Raw genomic sequence first — 18,684 nt, 5'->3', positions numbered from 1 at the left:
AAGGCAGCTATGGACCTTAGCTTTGCCCGCTTCTGTTGATGCTCATGTTTCGGAAACCTTTCCTTGTGACTCGCAGCCCTTCTGGATCCTGGTTTCTGGAGGAACATTCCTCCATCCTTCAAAGCTTAGTTCTAGCCCAGTAGTGAACATTGCAAACACAGAAGCTTGTTGTTTTGTTTAATATTAAATATAGTACATTTTGTTAACATGCTTCAGCTTCCAAGACTGAGAGATCACAGGCAAGAGCTGTCCCAGGATAAGCCTCTTGGGATGAATCCCCTCCCAAACATTTTAACGATGAACAGAAGCAAAGGAATTTATCTGACATGATCTATAATAAGATTTCAATATAACATTCAGCCTACAGCATTTCTAAATATGGCCAAAGATCACTGAAGTTATTTGGCATTATTTCATCTTACAAGGATTTTCTTTCACTTATTCTGCTGTGTTTGCATACACAGGATTCCACATCCATCATGGAGCAAGGTCGTCTATTGTTCAGCGGGCTTTGACTGAGGTAAAATAGGTCTCAGGATCAAGGTTGGCAGGTGCAGAATTTGGATTATTTTTTATTTATTTATTAAAAAAACCCCTTTTGACATCTACTTACAACCTGTAGATACAGGAAAAAAATTAAAGTGTCACCCTTAAATCAAGGGCTGAAGCAATTCTGAAACCTGATGATGGGCTTGTTCCCCTCCAGTCCCCACCTCTTCGCAACACACACCACTGCATCCATTAGGATGTTTGAGGTAAGGAACCACCTCTGTCTTCTGCAAAGCACTACAAATCAAAACACCTCACCAATGACAGGAACTCTTTCTTCTCTTTCCTCTTCCCAAACATCAGACAAATCCCCAGGGGAAGGAAAAATGGAAGAGCAATTGAAGACAAAGCCAGGAAGACACAGGCCAAGTCTGTTACACGAAGTGCCATCTCAGTGCTGAAGAGATTCTTCTCAGAAGTCTGAGGTTGCACCTTCTCAAACAGTAATGTGAGAAGAAAGTACCAATTGTGAGAGTCCAAATCCTGTTGTTTTGCAGGCAATAAAGCTCACTGCTATTTTTGCTCCAATTTTTAGCTAGGTCCTGCAGCCAACATAGCATCATTTTGTAAGCCAAGACAAAATGTGCAGAATGCCCGCAACCACTCTCACATCAGCAAGGACTCTATCCTCAGTGTCAGAACAGGAGATATCTTCAGAAATACAAGTGTCATTTGCAGCAGCATTTTAAGCATGAAGCAAACCCCACCGCGCAAGACAAATTTAATACTCTTACCATGACGGTGCAGTCTTCAGAGCCACTGGCGATGACCTGGTCATTATGAGGACACCAGTCTATGTCCAGCACCGGTCCTGTGTGGCCACACACTGTTGGGTAGGACTTGTCAATTCTGCCTGTCTGAAGGGGGGAAACAAGAAAGAGAACTGTAATACACAGACAGCACAGAGCACATCTCAGAGCGGAGGAAGATGCTTCCCAATTCTCCGTTAACTCTTCAAGGATTCACAATTTCGTGAAATTTGAATCATCTCATGTATCAGTAGAAGAAACAAACCAGCAACTCTCTTCTTCAGCACCAACTAGCTGGAAACTCCCAACAGTGCAAGAAAAGGCTTCAGATGTTCAGCACAGGAGGGCTTTGCTGCCCCTCGGATGCAGGGACGCTTTGCTGCCCATATCTCAGCATTTGCTGCGACACCGTCCCTTTGTCTGTCCCCAGCATTTTGGGAAGAGGGCTCTGCTCGACCAGTAAAGCTCTGGTTTTGTCTGTGCTTCACAACGGTGGCCAGCAACAGCTAAAGATAACCAAGCTAAAATTTTAATTGAAGGGTGTTGCTGTTCATTGAATTTACCAAGTCTGCTTGTTTTCATCATAGAAGTATTTTGTTTAGATGGAAAGTTTTTAGGACACAGTTGTGCAGAGTAAAATACTGTTTTCAGATATAAATACTGCTGATGCAGACCACCACAGCCACCCACCCCTGATCCATACCTGCCTCTCTATGGCCAGAGGACCATGGCCACCAGCACGCTGCCAAAGTCAAGCTCACTACACAGATAAACTTTCCAAGAAAACCAGCTAATGAGATGTTCCTACTTAACTGAGACAAATCTAGCAATGCCAACACAGTTGTTGCAAAGACACCAACTTTGGCAACTGGGTCTACATTTTGCTGATGGAGCCCCTTCCTATCCTGAAGCACCTGACCCCTTCAAGCTGCTGATGCACCAAATACCGTATGTGTGAAAGGAAATAAAAATCACTCTAGCTAATCATCGTTATCGCTCTTGGTCAAGTCTTGCACACATGGGAAGCAAGTGGCAGGATGAGCAGCAGACTCCTGCTCCTCCAGGGCCAGAACCTGGGTCCCACTCTGAGGGGTTTTGTTTCCAGGGAATGCCGCAATGGCCTTTTCATGAGCGTTGGGAGAAGAGAGACAGGAAGGAGAGGTCTGGGATGGGGTCGTCTTCTTTCATGTTTAGACATGCAGAAGAAATGGTTGGCATTTCACTTCTGCCATTCGGTGGTAACACTCCCCAACCTTGGAGGTGACACCTCTTAATATATGCCTCCTACCCATCTCCATGCGGAAGGCTGTTCCTATTCAACATTGTCTTACATACAAAGAAAGAGAATAATGCTGGATACTGGCTTTTGAAGACTACTGACCTGAAGACCTCTACTAGCAACAAAACAAGATACAGATCCAAACAGACTTAATTTACAGAAGCAAAACAACCATTATTTCCTAAATGGCCAAATTTAGGTTTCAAAAAAAACACTCAGTGACTCAAATGCTTCTGAAATTACTAAAAGTGAAAGTGCTGTAGATGAAAAGCCATAAACCAGACATTCAAAAATTAAAGTCTGTGTAATCCCTCTTGGATGCCATAATGTGAAATAGGATTTAAAAAATTAATACATCCAACTGACATGTATAGTCCATCCATTTTAATTTATCTAATTAAAAAAGAACCATGCAGAGCATATGCACACGAATGTATTTCAGAAGTCACATTACAGGCTAAATACAAATATAGACCTAAATCAAAATAAAAAATACAACTAATACCGCGAGATGTCAGTGACTACCTGTTCTTGCTCCTAGGCAGGGCTCAGAGTAATCCCTGAAGAGGAGCCTATGGTAATTATTTGCAGGCTGCACGAGTGCTTGTCAGTTTAGTTTAGAGTTTTTACAGTAATTTATTACTGGGGGGGGGAATTCAATTTGAACAAATTAAACCACAAACTTCACCTTTCAGTTTTGATCACGATGAACCTGAACAGCATGAGCAGCAGCAGCCAACTGCCTGTGACAGCCAGCTGACCACAGGGACCAGGCAACCCCACCGCCTGCTTTTGATCACCTAAAACGGAGCTCATTTTTTAAACCAGCTATCTTGTACTTCCATTAGCTCACTAAACGGCAGTGCTCCGAGGGCAGTGAGGAAAACAAGACAACGGAGGCTCCGTGTGAGCCCGCGGCAAGAGGGAGCTCCCAATGCCTGAAAGCAGAAGGGACCAGCGCAGCCACCGGCTTCCAGCTCCCACAGGGGAGCAAGTCCCCTTCCCTTGGCAGGCAAATCAGCAAGCTAGAGTAAAGCTCAGTCTTGTCACCAAGCTAGAATAAAACTCGGTCTTGTCATCAAGCTGAGGAACTTGAGATGGATGCACAGGCGCGGCTGTTTTGGACAAGGACAGCATGCATTTCTTAGGCCAGAGCCATCTGGATCAAGAAGAAATTGCAGATACACAAAGGGGAAGTTAAACCAAACTGAGCAGAAATATCTTTGCGCCATGGTACAGGTAAATAAATGCTTATCTGCATCATCTGTAAAGTGCACCCTTTTCCTGCCTGGATGTGGCTAGTGACATATGAAAACCATTTCTAACAAGGGAACAGACAGAGTAAGGATGGGGAAAATGAGATGTTATTTAGAAGCAGTGTGGGGGATGGAATAACTTCAAGCATATTTATTCACAAAAAATTTACAGAACCAAGCAAGCACAGTACAAACAAGAGAAGGAGATGTCACACTGCCTGCAAACACAGCAGCTCCCCAGGGTCTGGCAGAGGAAGACAATGCCAGGGGAGATGCACAGCCCAGCAGCATCAACTTCTACACTTGGGCACAGCACTACTGCACGAGAGGACCAAGTCAGCTGCTCACTAGGGTCCACAAAGAATAGTGTCAAAACAGCAAAATAAGAATAAATAAGGAAGTAAATGGACAGAAGAGCTTACTGGCTAAAAGGCTGCAGCACTGCTCAAAGCTGCAGTTCGGCTAGGAGAAGTCCCGCCACTTTCAGAGAAGCTACTGACTTGTGGTCAGAGACACAAAACCGTCTTCGCAGGGCAGAGGAAACCACGGTGCTTTCCTGAACGCATAATAAAGAGCAAGAGCTCTCCTCAGCAATGCTTCTAAATGCACTTCATCTGCTCCACTTTAAAAAAAAAACACTTCTATTAGAAAGCATAACCCTTTGAAGGGGATTGAACGGGCTGCCGAAGGACAACAACCCATGTCACCACCCCAGGGCCTGACCCAGCACACGCTCCCCTCAACCACCCAGCAGGGTGAGAAATGAGCAGTTTTTTAACTCAAATGTGTTACTTCACCACCTCTCTAAGCCAGTTTTGCAAATACCATCCACGCAGGCTACACCGCAGGCTTCCTCCTCCCAGCAGCGCTCCCCTCTCCGGAGTAGGGGACTCCTATTCCTGGCATTGTGTGGGATTAGCTGTGCACAGAAGAGCTTTAAAAACAATATTTGGAGGGCTTTGCCAAAAGGGAAAGACCAGGAAGCCTGCAGTAGGGTATTAAAAAAACACCAGCTTGTAAAATTACCAAATCCAATGTTTCTAAATACAATTCTTTCTAAAATAGATGCCTCTGCCACAAGAACACCATGAGGTTTGCAACTTTGCTGCCAAATGGGTGTGCTTTCATGTTACCGTAATACTCCCAGGTTTGGGGATTTATTTACTTTTAAAATGTAATCTTTTAATTACTTAAGGATTTAAAATAAATCTCAAGTGCTGATATACAGCTTAAAATTAACTCAGTACAACTTCAAGAAATTAAATCCTTCTCATAATCCATTACGACTCTGGTTGAGCAACACATCACAGTAACAACTTTTGAAACTCGGAGTTGTATTTTATAAAAAGTTAGCCAAAAAGGTGAACTTGAGGATTACTATTAATATGCTGGATGGCGTTGACTAGAAGCACACTCAATATTCGGGTCCTTCAGCAGGTGGTAAGCTGACCTTACCAAATGGAATTCATTTAGTGATTTCATGTATCCCAGATCAGAAAAAAAGGACAGATGAGAAGAAAAAAAATTGTCAGTAAATCCAGAAGGGACAGGTAAGTGGCACAGGAAAACTGTTCCTAAATGCAGTAGCTTTATGAATTAATTTGACTGTCTTACAATTGCTTCTCTGCCAGAAAAGGCCAATTGGTTGCAGGAAACAGCTCATGGATTATGGTAAAAATATCACTGGGAACAGCTGCTTCCCCCAACCCATAGTTGTGCTCATTAAGATCACCATTTAAAATAGGGAAGTGGCATCAAGTTGCACAAGCGAAAGCAATTCCCCCACCCTTACTTTGCAGAAGTTTGAGGAAGGAAACCAGGTCACAACTGCAAAGTTTGAAATACAAACCGACTAGTACCTTTTCTCTGTTAAGAGAAAAATACTCCTTTTTTGTTAGCTAAATTGTGCATTTTCCTTACAACAAACTCAAGTTTCACGAAGTCCAGTTGAGTGAAGTTTAATGTGCTCTGGCTGCTGAACCTCCACCTCTGGTTGCAGCAGCTGGTCATGCAGGAGGCAGTTGGGAAAAAAAACTGCAGAAGGATGTAATGAAAGTGCATTGCGCTCTCGTGACCATGACAAATAGACATTAGTCACCCAGCAAACCAATCAAGGCATCCATAACTAATTTGGAAGATTATGAAAAGTGTTACTCCCAAAACGTCTCCTGTAATGCCATGCAATAAGAGACATTAAGGCATTCATAACTACATACTGCTTTCAAACTAGACCACTACAAACATTGCTTGTGCCCTCCAAAAAAACCCTCAGCAGTGCTCCTGTTCTCATTTTATCACCTTGACAGCTGCAGGGCTGTGACATTACAGTAGACATTACAGGCTGCTACAGAATGGAGACAAAGGTCCTTGTTCCGGAGTGCCCAGACCTAAATGGATGCACAAAGAGAAGGGAAGAAAAATGCGGTGACAGACAGGAATCCTGCACAAAGCCAACCCTGCCTGAGCAGTGAGAGCAGGGCTTTGAAAACCACGGCACTGTGCGGCCCCAGCAGATTTGGCATCGCAGCTCAAAGCACAGTTTGGAGGGTTTCAGGCATGTGGGCAGCCGGGTGGAGAAGGCAGCAATGGTGAGGTTCGTCTCTCACTGCTGGGAGAGGAGCTGCAGCAGCTGGGGGACTCCATCCTTTGCAGCAGGTGCTTGCAGCTGACCAGAAAACAGAGACATAAGAGCTGGTTGCAACTGCAGGATGCTTTACGCTGGAAAAGGGTACGTTTTTCTGCAGAATCCTTCACAGCATTAGTTGCAACAATCAGCTACTCACATGCTGGCTTTAAAAAAGGAAAAAAAACCAACACAAACCACCCCCCCCAAACCCCAACCCGAACTGCTAACTCCTATCACTTGGAGCTGGGTGTGCAGCACAGCTCCAGCATTTCAGCTAATGTCCATCCCCATTTCTAAAGGAAAGCTCTAAACACATTTCAAAATCAAATTTCAGCCTCAGCTAACTTTCAGCTGAGGAAGCCCTTCGGGCAGAAGATGCAGAGATTCAAAACAAAGAGACCTGTTGCCCAGAAATTACATTAAAATTAACAAGATACAGAGTTGCTCTTTTGTTCCATCCCTAAAGTATGATTTCAAAAGCAGTCAACTCCCCGTACTACCTTTCCAACTGAAGGAAAACTAATCCGTGTCCTAAAAGTTTAGGGTTCTGGGATAAAGTGGTAAAAGCCAGCTGCAGTTCAGGGGGCAGTGGAAGACGAGCACCCATCCGGAATGGGCAGAGCTGCTGCGCAAGGAGGCAGTGCCCAGAAAGGATCCATGGGGAATAACAGCCTCGCGTCACCCAAACACACTCATCCCCAAGAGCTGGGGACAATCCAGGACACCAGCATCGGCCACAGCAAAACAAACTGGGACCAGTAAAAATGCAGACGGGGAAAGAAGAGACAGAAGAAAGTCTGGACAGATCCCAGGAAAGAAGCTGTTCTGTTCCAACCATTTCTGTTGAACTCATTTTGTCCCTGGACTTCCAAGATCTCAGTTTAGTTGGAAGTTTTAAACAGCTAAACCAGGATTTTACTCTCCATTTCAGGCCCACCTGCAGCCCTGCTGTAAGTGTGCGTGTATGCATGGTTTGCGTATGTATGTTTGTATCCTACACAAACCAGTGACATTACACCATGGAGACAACTCAGAAATTCATGCTGCTAGCAGAGTAACGTTATTTTTCATCTGAATATTGGACAAATACACAACTTCTGAGGACTTACTCCACTCCTTACACTCCGTTTTAAACACTGCATACAGACAGGAAGGCAGACCTTGATCACGCGTAGTGCTCTCCAAGTACAACAATCTCTTTTTCGTACCTGCTTGCAGACAAAACTATCAAGCACAACTTCCATTTTCATTATTGGACAAAGCCTTAAAACTGCAACAGTATCTGTACAAACCATTGGTTGACCATAAGGCAGGGGACAGTATTTGCTGCTTGCTTTGCTAGAGAAGTGAGATTTATTAGCCACACTGCCTGCCCTCTCTTTCTTAGTACACTAGAATCTGATGATCCATTGGAATCAAACTGACAGTGATAAATATAAACCTTAGGGTTTTTTTTAAAATCAGCTTTAGAGAAAAATCTAAGGTGAAATAAAAGAAAGAAATCCAAATTAGTGCCCCACTAGGGAAGGTGCAGTTATAACTCAAGCCCACATGCCTCCTGAGTGGCATAGGCACCCCAGTTGGGCTAGTGAGGCACCCATGGGAGGTGGGCACGTGCTGATGGGCCAAGAGAGAAAGGATGTGTAAGGGAGCTGGGGAACATTTCCTCTATGCAGAGTGGATATAGCAAAAATCTGCAAGAAACCAGGTTTTAGCAGTTCCACTAGTCACAAGATAACTCAGATCTTTAAAAACCACCAATGTCTTGCTTTTTTATTCAGTTGTTGCAGAGTTGTCTTGAATTTTAATCGCCTCCACCCAACATTCAAAACTACTTGGAGCTGTGTGGAAGTCTGACCAAAATTTAAGGGGAAACATCCCTTCCTAGTCTTAAACCTTGCCAACTTCTCTCACAGGGACACTACTATGAATAAGACCCACAGCACTAGTACCGACAGGGGCTCCATGGCAGCCAAAGTCAAGACAACAGCAACTCATTTTAATTCATATTCTTCCATCCACACTCCACCTAAAATTGCTGGAAGGGCTCAATGAACCCATCACAGCAGTACCTCCTGATTTTATTTTACACACAATTCAGAAAAGGAGGATTTTTTTTTTCCAGTCCTTCCTGGAGGAATGAGAATCTGGAACAGCTGATTAACAACTTACATATGCCATGGTTGAACAGTAAGGCATGTCACTTGTGGAACAACATATTCCTTCAAGAAGATCATTCCTGAGGTGTGCACTCACCCACCCACACGCTAATTGCCTCTCAGGGCACCCATCTGATCACAGCTTCTGTAGGAATGCTGCCTATGCAAAGGGAGTGCAATATGAAGTCAGGCACACAAATGGAAAATCTAATAAAAGGTATATCCAAAGGGGACTGAATAAGCCTCTTCTAAAGGCCTTACATAACATGACTTTCAGCTGAAGGCATCTTTCTAGATGAACTGAAACAAAAAGGAGCCCTTTGCAGCAACTTTCTTCTTTGCAGATACAAACAGCAAAGATTTTTCAAGGAGGGGAAAAAAAAAAAAATTGTATCCAGTTCTGCTGTAATGTAGACCCAGCATCAGAACCATGCACTAAATCCAGGTATTTGCATGTCACTTTCCCCAACACAAGAAACCCAGAAAATTTTCATCTGGGCTGTAAAACAGGGATCACCCATCGAGTTGGGCAGGTAGATCCCCCACAACCCCTCTCCTTTGATAGCAGAGGCAGGGAGATCTCTGTCCTGCTGTTTCAATTGTCATCTGAAGGAACATGAGCACACCGACCACTGCACAGCAAGGAGCACAGCCCTTCCTAACAGCATCCCAGAGGGTAACCTGCAGTCCTGAGTTCATTCTGCTGGGAATGATGCATGGAAGCAAAGATGACAAGCCCACCACCACCTGAACACCAAGCAACCTGCCCCTTCCAGGCTGAGCACAGGAGAGCTGCAAGGACAAGGCAGAACGACCAACTCTCAGCCCTTGCACACCACTGTTGTGAAAGCACCAACCTGCCAGCTGAGCTGGGCGCTGAGAGCCACCGAGCACACACCCATCCTGCTCCTACCAGAGATCTCTGGGGAATGCGAGCAGGAGAATCGCTTCTTCCCTTACCTGCCTGTCTCTTCCTTAATTCCCTAACAACAGTGACCATTTACCATGCTGGAGGTGATCTTCATCTAATCTAGCAGCAAAGGCTGAGGCATGCACCACTTGACTGAAGAGTTTTATCCCGGGGTTCCTTCCCCATGCACCCACTTTTTTGCCTGGGATAAGGCTCAAAGAAAATCAACTCTAGAAGCCTGCAAGCTTCCAGTTTAATGGCAATATTCTACACTAACGCTTTGCTCAGTACCAGTCAGCCCATAGTTCAGAATAAGCACGCAAGTTTTCGGTGTTTTTCCCTGGTGTGTACAGTTAATGCTGATTAGCTTGACTCTTTATCGTCTACACACCATCAACTGATATACGTTACAGCTTTTTAAAAACATGTGGTTCATTCCAAACAGAGGCCATCTCTCTGCAGACCAACCAACCTGTGGGAATTGCAATTTTCAGCAACTCAGACGGTGGCCGTGGCTATTGCTGGAGCATGGGAATGGCGAGTTCCTGGCAAAGACCCTGCACATGTGCATGCAAGAAAACAGGAAGTTCAGACAAAGCATTTCCACCGCCAGCAAGCCCGGCTCAGCTGCACCAGCCCCGGCTGCTGCTCCGCACCAGGCCCTGCGGGGACCACCGGGGGATGGAGGAAGGGAGGACGCAGCCCCCTGGGTCTCCGCACACCTCCACCGGGGCCTGCCGGAGGGAGCCTCACCACCGCCTCCGTCCGCCCCGCGGGGGCAGGGAGCGGAGGAGCGGCGCGCTTGGGAGCGCAGCCGCGGAGAGGCGCAGGCCGAGGGGAGCAGCGGGGCCGCGGCCGCGCAGGGGTTAATGGCCGCGCACTTGCCGCGCCGCGTCCCCGCCCCCGCCAATCAGAGCGGCGGCGGCCGGCGGCCCCGAGCGCTGCCATGACCATATAAGGTAAAAAGCCGCGGCCGCCGCAGTGCCGCTGCGGCGGGAACGGCTGCGGGCGGGGCGGGGAACCCCGGCGTTCTCCTCCCCAGCACATGGGTGCTCGGTGCGGGGCCGCAGGGAGCTCATCCCGCCCCCCAAAAACCACACACAGACCCCGCCCCGACTTCCCGACCCCCAGCCGCTGCCCACGGCCGGGGAGGGAGCCGGGAGCCGCCCGCCTGGCAGCAAAAACCCGCCGCCACAACAACAAAAACACAATATTACTGAAACTTGGCAAGGAAAAAGACATTTAAAATGAGTAAAAACTGCTTTTCTGGGATTACACGGGCCCTTTGAAGCGCAGGCTCGGCCCACCGCTCACGGAAGGTCAAGCCACATTTGAAGTAATTCACAGTGACCCGCACAGTGCTGGATTCGAGCAGACACGATGCAATTAAGTTCTAGGAGGGCCATTTTCCCTGCAGACTCTTGGCAGCCTCCTGAACGCTCTGAAATGCAGCAAGTGTATTTTTATGGCTTAATTTTAAAATCATACCAAAATCATGGCTTAAAATTGACCCCCTTTTTATCCCCCCCCCCCCCCCCCCCCCCCGAATATAACAGTGAGGATTTTGCTGTGGGAACTCAATGAATACCTCTGCTAAACGGGCTCAAACAGAAATAAAAATTTTAGGGTGTTGAAGGAACTGAAGGAACAATTTCATCAGCCGAGGCTATAAAAATAAATGAGGAACATAGGAACTGGTTAAAGCAAAGCCAGCAATGTGTTGCATTGCAAAAGAACGTGTCAGGCCAGGGGGTTCAGGAACAGAGTTCTTCAAGCTTTGCATGAAACCTTCTCATATGTGAATATTAAATAGCTGTATAAAACAGGACAGGAACATCATTGAGGGCACAAATGCAATGACAAATACAGAGGAGGGCAGGAGGAATAACTGAATAAACGTAAAAAAAACCCAAACATAAGATGGCACTTAAAAATGCAAAAGGCCAGATCACTCAGAATTAGCAAGAATTTACTTCCCAGTGTTTTCTCAGTGCCTGGCAGAAGAGAAAAAGAGGGGTGTGCGTCCTCTGCCATCGGCGTTTGATTGTGCCATGATGCAACACGAGTGCAACTGCGTGCTGTGTTGAGCAAGGAATTTCTAATCGAGATCTGTGCCATCGTGCGTGGCTTAGGCAAGAGCAGGACACGTGGCCCTAAGATGACCGCAAACGAGAATATTTGCAAAGAAGGGCTGTTAATAAGACAGCAAAATGGAGAGCTATTTAAAGGAGGCTAAGGGTTTGGCTTGCTTCACTTAGCACAACTGAGGCATAAGTGAGAACTCGCTGCCTCTGTTCCTGCAATGCACTCACCATGTGGGATGCTATATTCAATTCTGGTCACTATTTCTATATATAAACAGGGCAGATCTGCAAATGGAGCTAGGAAAAAAAGGACAGGGCTGATGACAGACTGAGGACATCTTAAGTGTATAGTTAAGAGAAGCTTGAGGGTCACAAAGAAAATAATGTTACAGAAAAAGACTTTCATCACAAGAATTTGCTGGTTAAGCATCAGAAAGGGAGATGAGCACTGCCCTCCAACAAGGGTAAAAGAAAGATGCTCCGCAATTTTTTCCATGCTGTATCAGGGGGCAATAGGAATTTATTTCAGTCTGAGACACTGCTCCTGCTCATTTGTGTACTTTTATACCACAGCATTGTAAGAGGTACTGCCAGGAAGGCTTCTGTACCCATCTTTTCAGCCTCCTTCCAAACCTTTGATCTGGCCATTCTCACGGTTGACGGACAGGAACCTAACTTTTCTGTGTATTTTGCAAAGCACACCCCTGGGGTTCTACAAATAAATTCAAAGTGTAAGGGAAAGAAGTAGAATGTATATATGGGCTCACTGAAAGATTATTTATTGGAGACTTAGCAGCATTTTGCACAGTAGATAATGTAAGGGGTGTTTCCCTGCCCATGATCAGATGAAGCCCCTCTCCTTGGTATGTCAGGTACTAGGGGATAACAAGATCTGGCTGAAGTATAATAAAGCCTAGACACAGCCTTATGATCTGGGAGAACTGTGGGACACCTGTGGTGGTACTTGGAGGAGCTGTTTTCTTACTGAGATTATTCTTGTTTTATACCATACAGAGAAAGAGTAACTGAAGGGGCTGGCAGCAGTCTAGACCAGCTGAGATGCCAGGGCCAGGAGGCCCATGGAAATGCCTTTCTTGGAACCAGCTCGCTCCTTCGAATCCATCTGATACAGGGCTGCAAGAAGTAGTTAGGTTCAGGTGCATTCCTGAATTAAGTGACACTCAAAGAGCTCGGAAAGCCAAATCCCCGACAGCGGAAAAACCTGACCACTGCTATCATAAATAAAGAGTATTAGGAGTATGATTCATGAAGAGTATGAGTCTACGTAGAAACTTCTGCCATAAAAAATTGGCTCAGATTAGTCAAGCAAACCACTTATTTACTGTGTTTCATGTACAGGAAGCATTACACTGATTACAGAGACATTAAATGGATTCTTACATGGCGCTACTGAGCAGCATTTGTCACAACACAGCAGAGACTTCACAGCCTTAATGTTATTCATAAACAAATGCCGAAATGACAACAAAGCTGAGCACGTCATAGCGAGAAACTTTCAAAAAGCACTTACCTTGTGCAAAGGCAGCACCAAGAATGCTCCGCCACCGCTAGCATCTACAATTATTGCAACAAATCGGGGGTTTACTGCACAAAAGGAGCTATCCCAAGTAACACGGGAAACGCGGATGTCGTCGTAACACTGATCGTTTTTCACCGCTTGGCCAAACACGTGCCGAAATTTGCTCTGTCGTACCACTCGCCTCATTGTGTCTGCAGAGAAGAGGAACGTCAAAAGAAGGAGATCAGTTACAGGTGCAGGGACCTCCTGCTTGCCCAGAAGATGCCTGCCAAGGACCTCCACGGGACGGGACCCTCTCGCCTGCACCATCACCCAGCTTCCAGCAACACAGAAATACAGTTTCACTCACTGTTCCTGCACCTTGCTTTAGACCTGCTAAGTTCTCAGCCAGTTTTGCCTTTTGTTTTGTTTTGTTTTTTAATAAAGTTTCAGGCTGTCTTGCACCAAACACAACTGAACTGCACTTCCAAGGGTGTTTTACAGAAAGAATTTGCCGGTTAAACATCAGTTTTCCCGTTGTAAATGTATTCTCTTATTGCGGTAAAGGAAGTTCCTAATCCTAAAAGCAGTTTTTAGACAAGTCTCCACATATTTTCAGGGATAAATCTGGTCTTGGGTTGAACTTGTTTACTTTCAAGTCAGACAGAGTCCAGAAGATGTAAATAAAAACGCAAGCTCTCAAAATCTGGTGTTCCTGTGAAATGGTTCCACATGTTCACTAGCTTCCATTTCTTTCTTCTAACTCCAAAATCTCACTAAAAAATAATAAAATTAGTTTCCTAGGCAGAAAGGAGTAATGGAAACAAGCTAATGACTCAAATTAACTTAGTGTGTCTGTAGCACTTCTTCTCTTGAGAAAAATAATTTTCAAGAAGGCTTGAGTTAGAATAGAGGGAAAGAGACTGGCGTGGAAAATTCCAGCACTCGAGCCCTGGAAGAAGACACAGGCACAACACCGCATATGAACACCAACCCTGGAAGACAGCGACTGTCCTGCCCTCCACACATGCAACCTTATGGAGCCCTTGCATCTGGGAAGGACTTTTCCCACCATACAAGATTTTCTCCCTCAATCAGTGCTCGCAGGAGAATGAGAAGCCTCCATAGAGCATCTTGCTTTTACATGAGAAAAGTATTTCTGCCCCAGTCTCTAGGGAAAGCAAAAAAAAAATTTAAAAAAATAAAAATAAGCAGAGTCCACCTCCTATCTCGCCTCCCAGTAGGTCCCCAAGCACGTGCAGAGGCTGGGAAAAACTGCTCAGCTTCACAGAGCTTCTTTCTCCAGACCCACCAGCCTGAAGTTCTCAAGTGAGAGACTCCAAACACGGCTTGAGCACAACTCCCTCTACGCAGCCTGTCTGCAGCAAAAGTGATAAAAGGTTGTACGTCTGTCTCTAACTGCAAAGGCTTTGCATGAAACCGTAGCGAAAAAGAGACTTCAGAATGATGGCTGTTTTGTAGTCTTGGAGGTTTAAAAAAAATGAACAGCAACAAAAAGCTGAGTAACTAGAGGAAAGCACTCATCAGAGGTGGCAAATGAGCAGTCACATAATATGTTTGAAGAGTAGAAAAATGTTACAATTAACCTAACAGACAGCTATCAAGTGAAACACTCCAGTTTCCGCATAGATAAGAAAAAAAATAATCAGAGTATTTGTCTTCCACCAGCTCCCCCCAGCCATGTCCAGCTGAAGCATTTGGGAATTGGCACTGGCCATCTCCACAGCAGCTCCGCCTCCAGCCTGGGCAGCTGCTGCTGACACAGACCCGCTGCAGAGGTGCAAGTGCCATCAGTGTCACCGGTGTGATGGTAAGAGCAAAGCCCAGACCGAGGGGCACAGTCAGCAAGTTACCTGTTCAGGGAAGAGCCAGCTTCTCTGCAGACACAGCTAATAAACGCACCAATTATGGGGTTGTTTTGGCAATGGGGACATCTGTCCCCAGGTGTGGGGGGGAGGCCACCAACAGCTTTCATACAGGACAAGCAGATGGCAATGGCTTTCAGCCACCGATGACCTGAAGTCTGCGAGCTGGTGACACAGGCGTGAAGGGCTCTGCATTTATTTCCAGCCATTGCGAGTAGGTGGGTTTTCCCCGCAGCATTTCTCATGGTACCATTTCCATACTGATGTCCTGTTAAATCTCCCCAATTAACTCTTGTCATTTCAAAGCTACAGAAGTGCCACAAACACCATTTTATTAAGAACTCACACAGCTGAAGAAAAAACAGGTGTAGTTTTTAAATGCAAGATTTTGTGAATGCCTGGGGTGCTTAAGATGTCCACATGAAAAAAGCTATATATAAATCAGTAATGATTACTATCATATTATAGATGAACTTAGGCTTCCTCTGTACTTAACATCACTTAATAGAATTGCATAATACAGCTTCTGCCAACTATTTCACTCACAGCACAAATAAAAGGCCTGTTCCACGCTGGACACGCCCAGTGACACTGCAGCGTAATGGGAAGTCATAAACCAGGAGCTGCTCTCCAGCTCCAGCCAAGTATGTACGTACTCCAGGTAAGAGTGCAAAATCCAGACACGGGTTTCTTTTTACACTCATAATGCACAGCAACACCCTGAGAGTTCATGTTCAGCTCTACAACTGGATGGAGTAGGGCAGACAGTACCTTTCATGCAATTGGACTGTGAAATATTAGGAGCAAACCATTATGCACAGGAGACAGACAATTAGTCACCTGGCAGTGAAGTGCACCCATTTTTTGGGGGGGGGGGGGGGGGGGGAAATGCAACTGCTCCATTCACAATGCAATGCAGGTTTTTGTTTTGTTTTCAGGCAAAGGAAGAGATTAAGTTATCCAAAATGGATGGGAGAAACTCTGCCGAAGCAGATGGTACGGCGTGCCTCGAGGTGGAGTGCTGCCAGCGCAGGCAGCTTGGTGGGCTCACCAGGGATCCACGCGTGGCCGTCCCCAGCGGGGAGGGTGGGTGGTTGGATGAGGCAGGGCACAGCTCCATCCAGGGGCACCAGCCCCAGTCCCTGGGTGGATTCAGAGCATGTTCCCAGCCGAGCCCCAGCCCCACTGAATCACGCACAAAGAAAATGTGAATTTCAACTCAAAGATCCCCGAAAGACAAGAAACATGCCGTACTATCAAGCTGCCTGAGGCCCAATTAAGATACATCATAAGAAAATGCAGTTCCACACCCAGTTACTAATTTATTGTGTAGACTCATTCAGAGACCTGTCAGACATTTTCACCCTGAGAGGGCTCCGCCCAGCCAAAAGCTGTTTGGGCACCGCATGGCAGGCAGGGCTCCGCTGCCCAGACTTTTGCATCCACAGCTTCAATTCCTGCAGCCGGCAGCATGCGGGAGCAGCATCACCCCCTTCCTCCCAGCCACCTCCATACCTCACTGGCAGAAGAGGTGACACCAGGCCACCCTGAAGAAGCAGGGATGTTCTTGCAAAGCCCAACGTGCTGCAACACCGCAGGAAGCTTGCAAACAGCTTGGCCCTTTCCCTCCTGAAAGCACACCTTGCAGCAAAACCCTACTCACTCATCTGCCTGGGGTGCGTAACTCATCTAGGAGAAGGGAAAAGTCCCCTGCTTTATGCACAGTCAATTTTCGTGACTGTTCACCCACTGGCAATGTTCCCATCCCACTGTGCATCAAGATTAAAATCTGATGGTTTAGAAGAAGGTAAAGCAAAGGCTTAAACCTGCCTTGCTGAGTTAACGCACAGCATATTGCCCGGTGTCAACGTATCCTATACCCAGGGGTTTTGCAATTTGTCCACTTCAATGCTGGGAATGTGGATATGATAGTTAAGAAGAAGGATTATTTGTATAGCTTGGATAATCATATCTTTCTTTCTCTTGATCAATACCAGAACACCACACACACACACAAAAAAATGCTTATCTCAAATATCAGATACTGGGAGGTCTGCCACCCCTTCCACTCTAATGGAAGAGAAACACCCTTTATCCTATGGTGAAATTCTACTACTTTATTTCCCTCATTTTTACCATTTGATGGAAAGGGTAATTTTTTGGTTTTCTATAAATGACTTTTAAAAAATGCAAAGAGTCAGATGTATCCAAAAATATCCTTATTTGTTCCAAACAGATTTGATCGAGCACACCTTCGCTGCCCTCTTCCCCACCTACAGCTCATCATCCTTAGCAGGAACTCTCTGATGAACACATGGTGAGCAGCCTCCAAGTCCTCATTTCCATAGCAAAGGGAGTGATTCTTGGCGTTGGATCACAGCCATTTTGATCTGGCTGCTCTCCAGAGAGAAGGAGGAGGGGGGCGGGGGGGGAAATGTGCAGGCTGCAGTTCTGAAGAGCAGCGACTGTGGATCTTGCAGCACACCACAGAAAGGGAGCAGGTGAAAAACAAACCAGGGTTAGCTTGATCCTGAGCACCAAAAAAAAGTCATCTTCTCCCTACCCCAGCCTCTTGTTGAAACGTGAAGGGCATTTAGCATCCTCATTTGTTTCTCAATACTGCAGTGCAAAGGATCCCCTCCTCCACCATCTGCAAGAAAACCACAGCTGAATTTGGTTGCCACAGATTCTCTCAGCAGGGCCATGAGTGGCCATCAGTGGAGGCAGGCTGCAGGCAGGAGCTCCCAGGTTCGCCACTTCTTGGTGTCTCACCTGACAATCCTACATCTGAAATGATTCACCATAAGGAAAGACTGATTCAGCCTCTATCACACATGCAAAAGTGTGACCTGGCCCCTTGGGAAGTGACTTTGGAAATACCCCAGCGGGCAAGCAAGAGCATCCACGGTTAATGGGGCTGTGCTAGGGTTTTACTCTTAGGAAGTAGACTTGGAGCAAGAGTTTTCAAAAAGGAAGTTAATTAGATCATTGTCTGTGCTGTTAAATCTTAGCTACAGAGCTGGAACGATCTCCATACACTTGCTAGACAGGAAATATTTTCTTTTTTTTTTTTGTAAACTACAAATTTGGAGGATTTAAAAACCTCACAACTAGGAGTTGAAAGGAGTTTAAATTTTGCCAGAGTTACAGCCCTCAGCAAAATTAAAACAGAAGCGTTAGACACCCTGCAAAGACCACTACAATAGAAGTGCTGACAGATCTACAACTGCGCTGATCTCCTGGATCCTGCTCCACGACACACCGCATCTTACGCATCCTGGTGGGGACATAGGAAAGAGCCTTCAAAACTCTTCTTCCCCCCCCCCCCCCAAATGTCAAGTGACTTCCAGCTGAATTTTACCAAACATTTAACTTTGTCTCCCACTGTCTATGCCTGCCGTACAGCTCAGCCACTGGCCTTTGTATCAGTATTTAAAAGGACCTTAGAAATGCAGGATGCTGTCAGCTGTGCTTGCACAGTGATACTTTTCATTCCATTTCTTTCTGATCTCCCATCATGATGTGTCACAAGAGTTACCATGAGTTTGCCCATTTTCCTGTTTATAAAGGATTTATCTGTCTCAAGAATCCAACAGATGTATTTCTGTGGCTTCGGAGGGTTTTCAGCCTGCTTATGCAAGAGGAAATGCATCCTGCTAGGGAACAC

The 18,684-nt window shown here is 45.9% G+C and overlaps 1 protein-coding gene across 4 annotated transcripts in view; it reads right to left on the bottom strand.

Annotated features, from left to right (window-relative positions):
- Positions 1-18,684, bottom strand: part of CORO1C (coronin 1C) — a 54,574-nt gene that overhangs the window by 16,160 nt on the left and 19,730 nt on the right. For 3 of the 4 annotated variants that reach the window (XM_052795584.1, XM_052795586.1, XM_052795585.1), the window contains exons 2-3: positions 13,144-13,343; positions 1,284-1,406 (exon numbers count right to left, since the gene is read on the bottom strand). In XM_052795584.1, the coding sequence (XP_052651544.1) occupies positions 1,284-1,406; positions 13,144-13,338 (318 nt within the window). In that variant the 5' untranslated portion in view covers positions 13,339-13,343. The remainder of the gene's footprint in view (positions 1-1,283; positions 1,407-13,143; positions 13,344-18,684) is intronic. The other variant, XM_052795587.1, reaches the window with a different exon arrangement.

The sequence above is a fragment of the Harpia harpyja genome, chromosome 9 (genome assembly GCF_026419915.1).
Source record: "Harpia harpyja isolate bHarHar1 chromosome 9, bHarHar1 primary haplotype, whole genome shotgun sequence".
NCBI lineage: Eukaryota > Metazoa > Chordata > Aves > Accipitriformes > Accipitridae > Harpia > Harpia harpyja.
The sequence above is the reverse complement of the archived record's forward strand: the minus strand, read 5'-3'. Positions and strand labels throughout refer to the sequence as shown.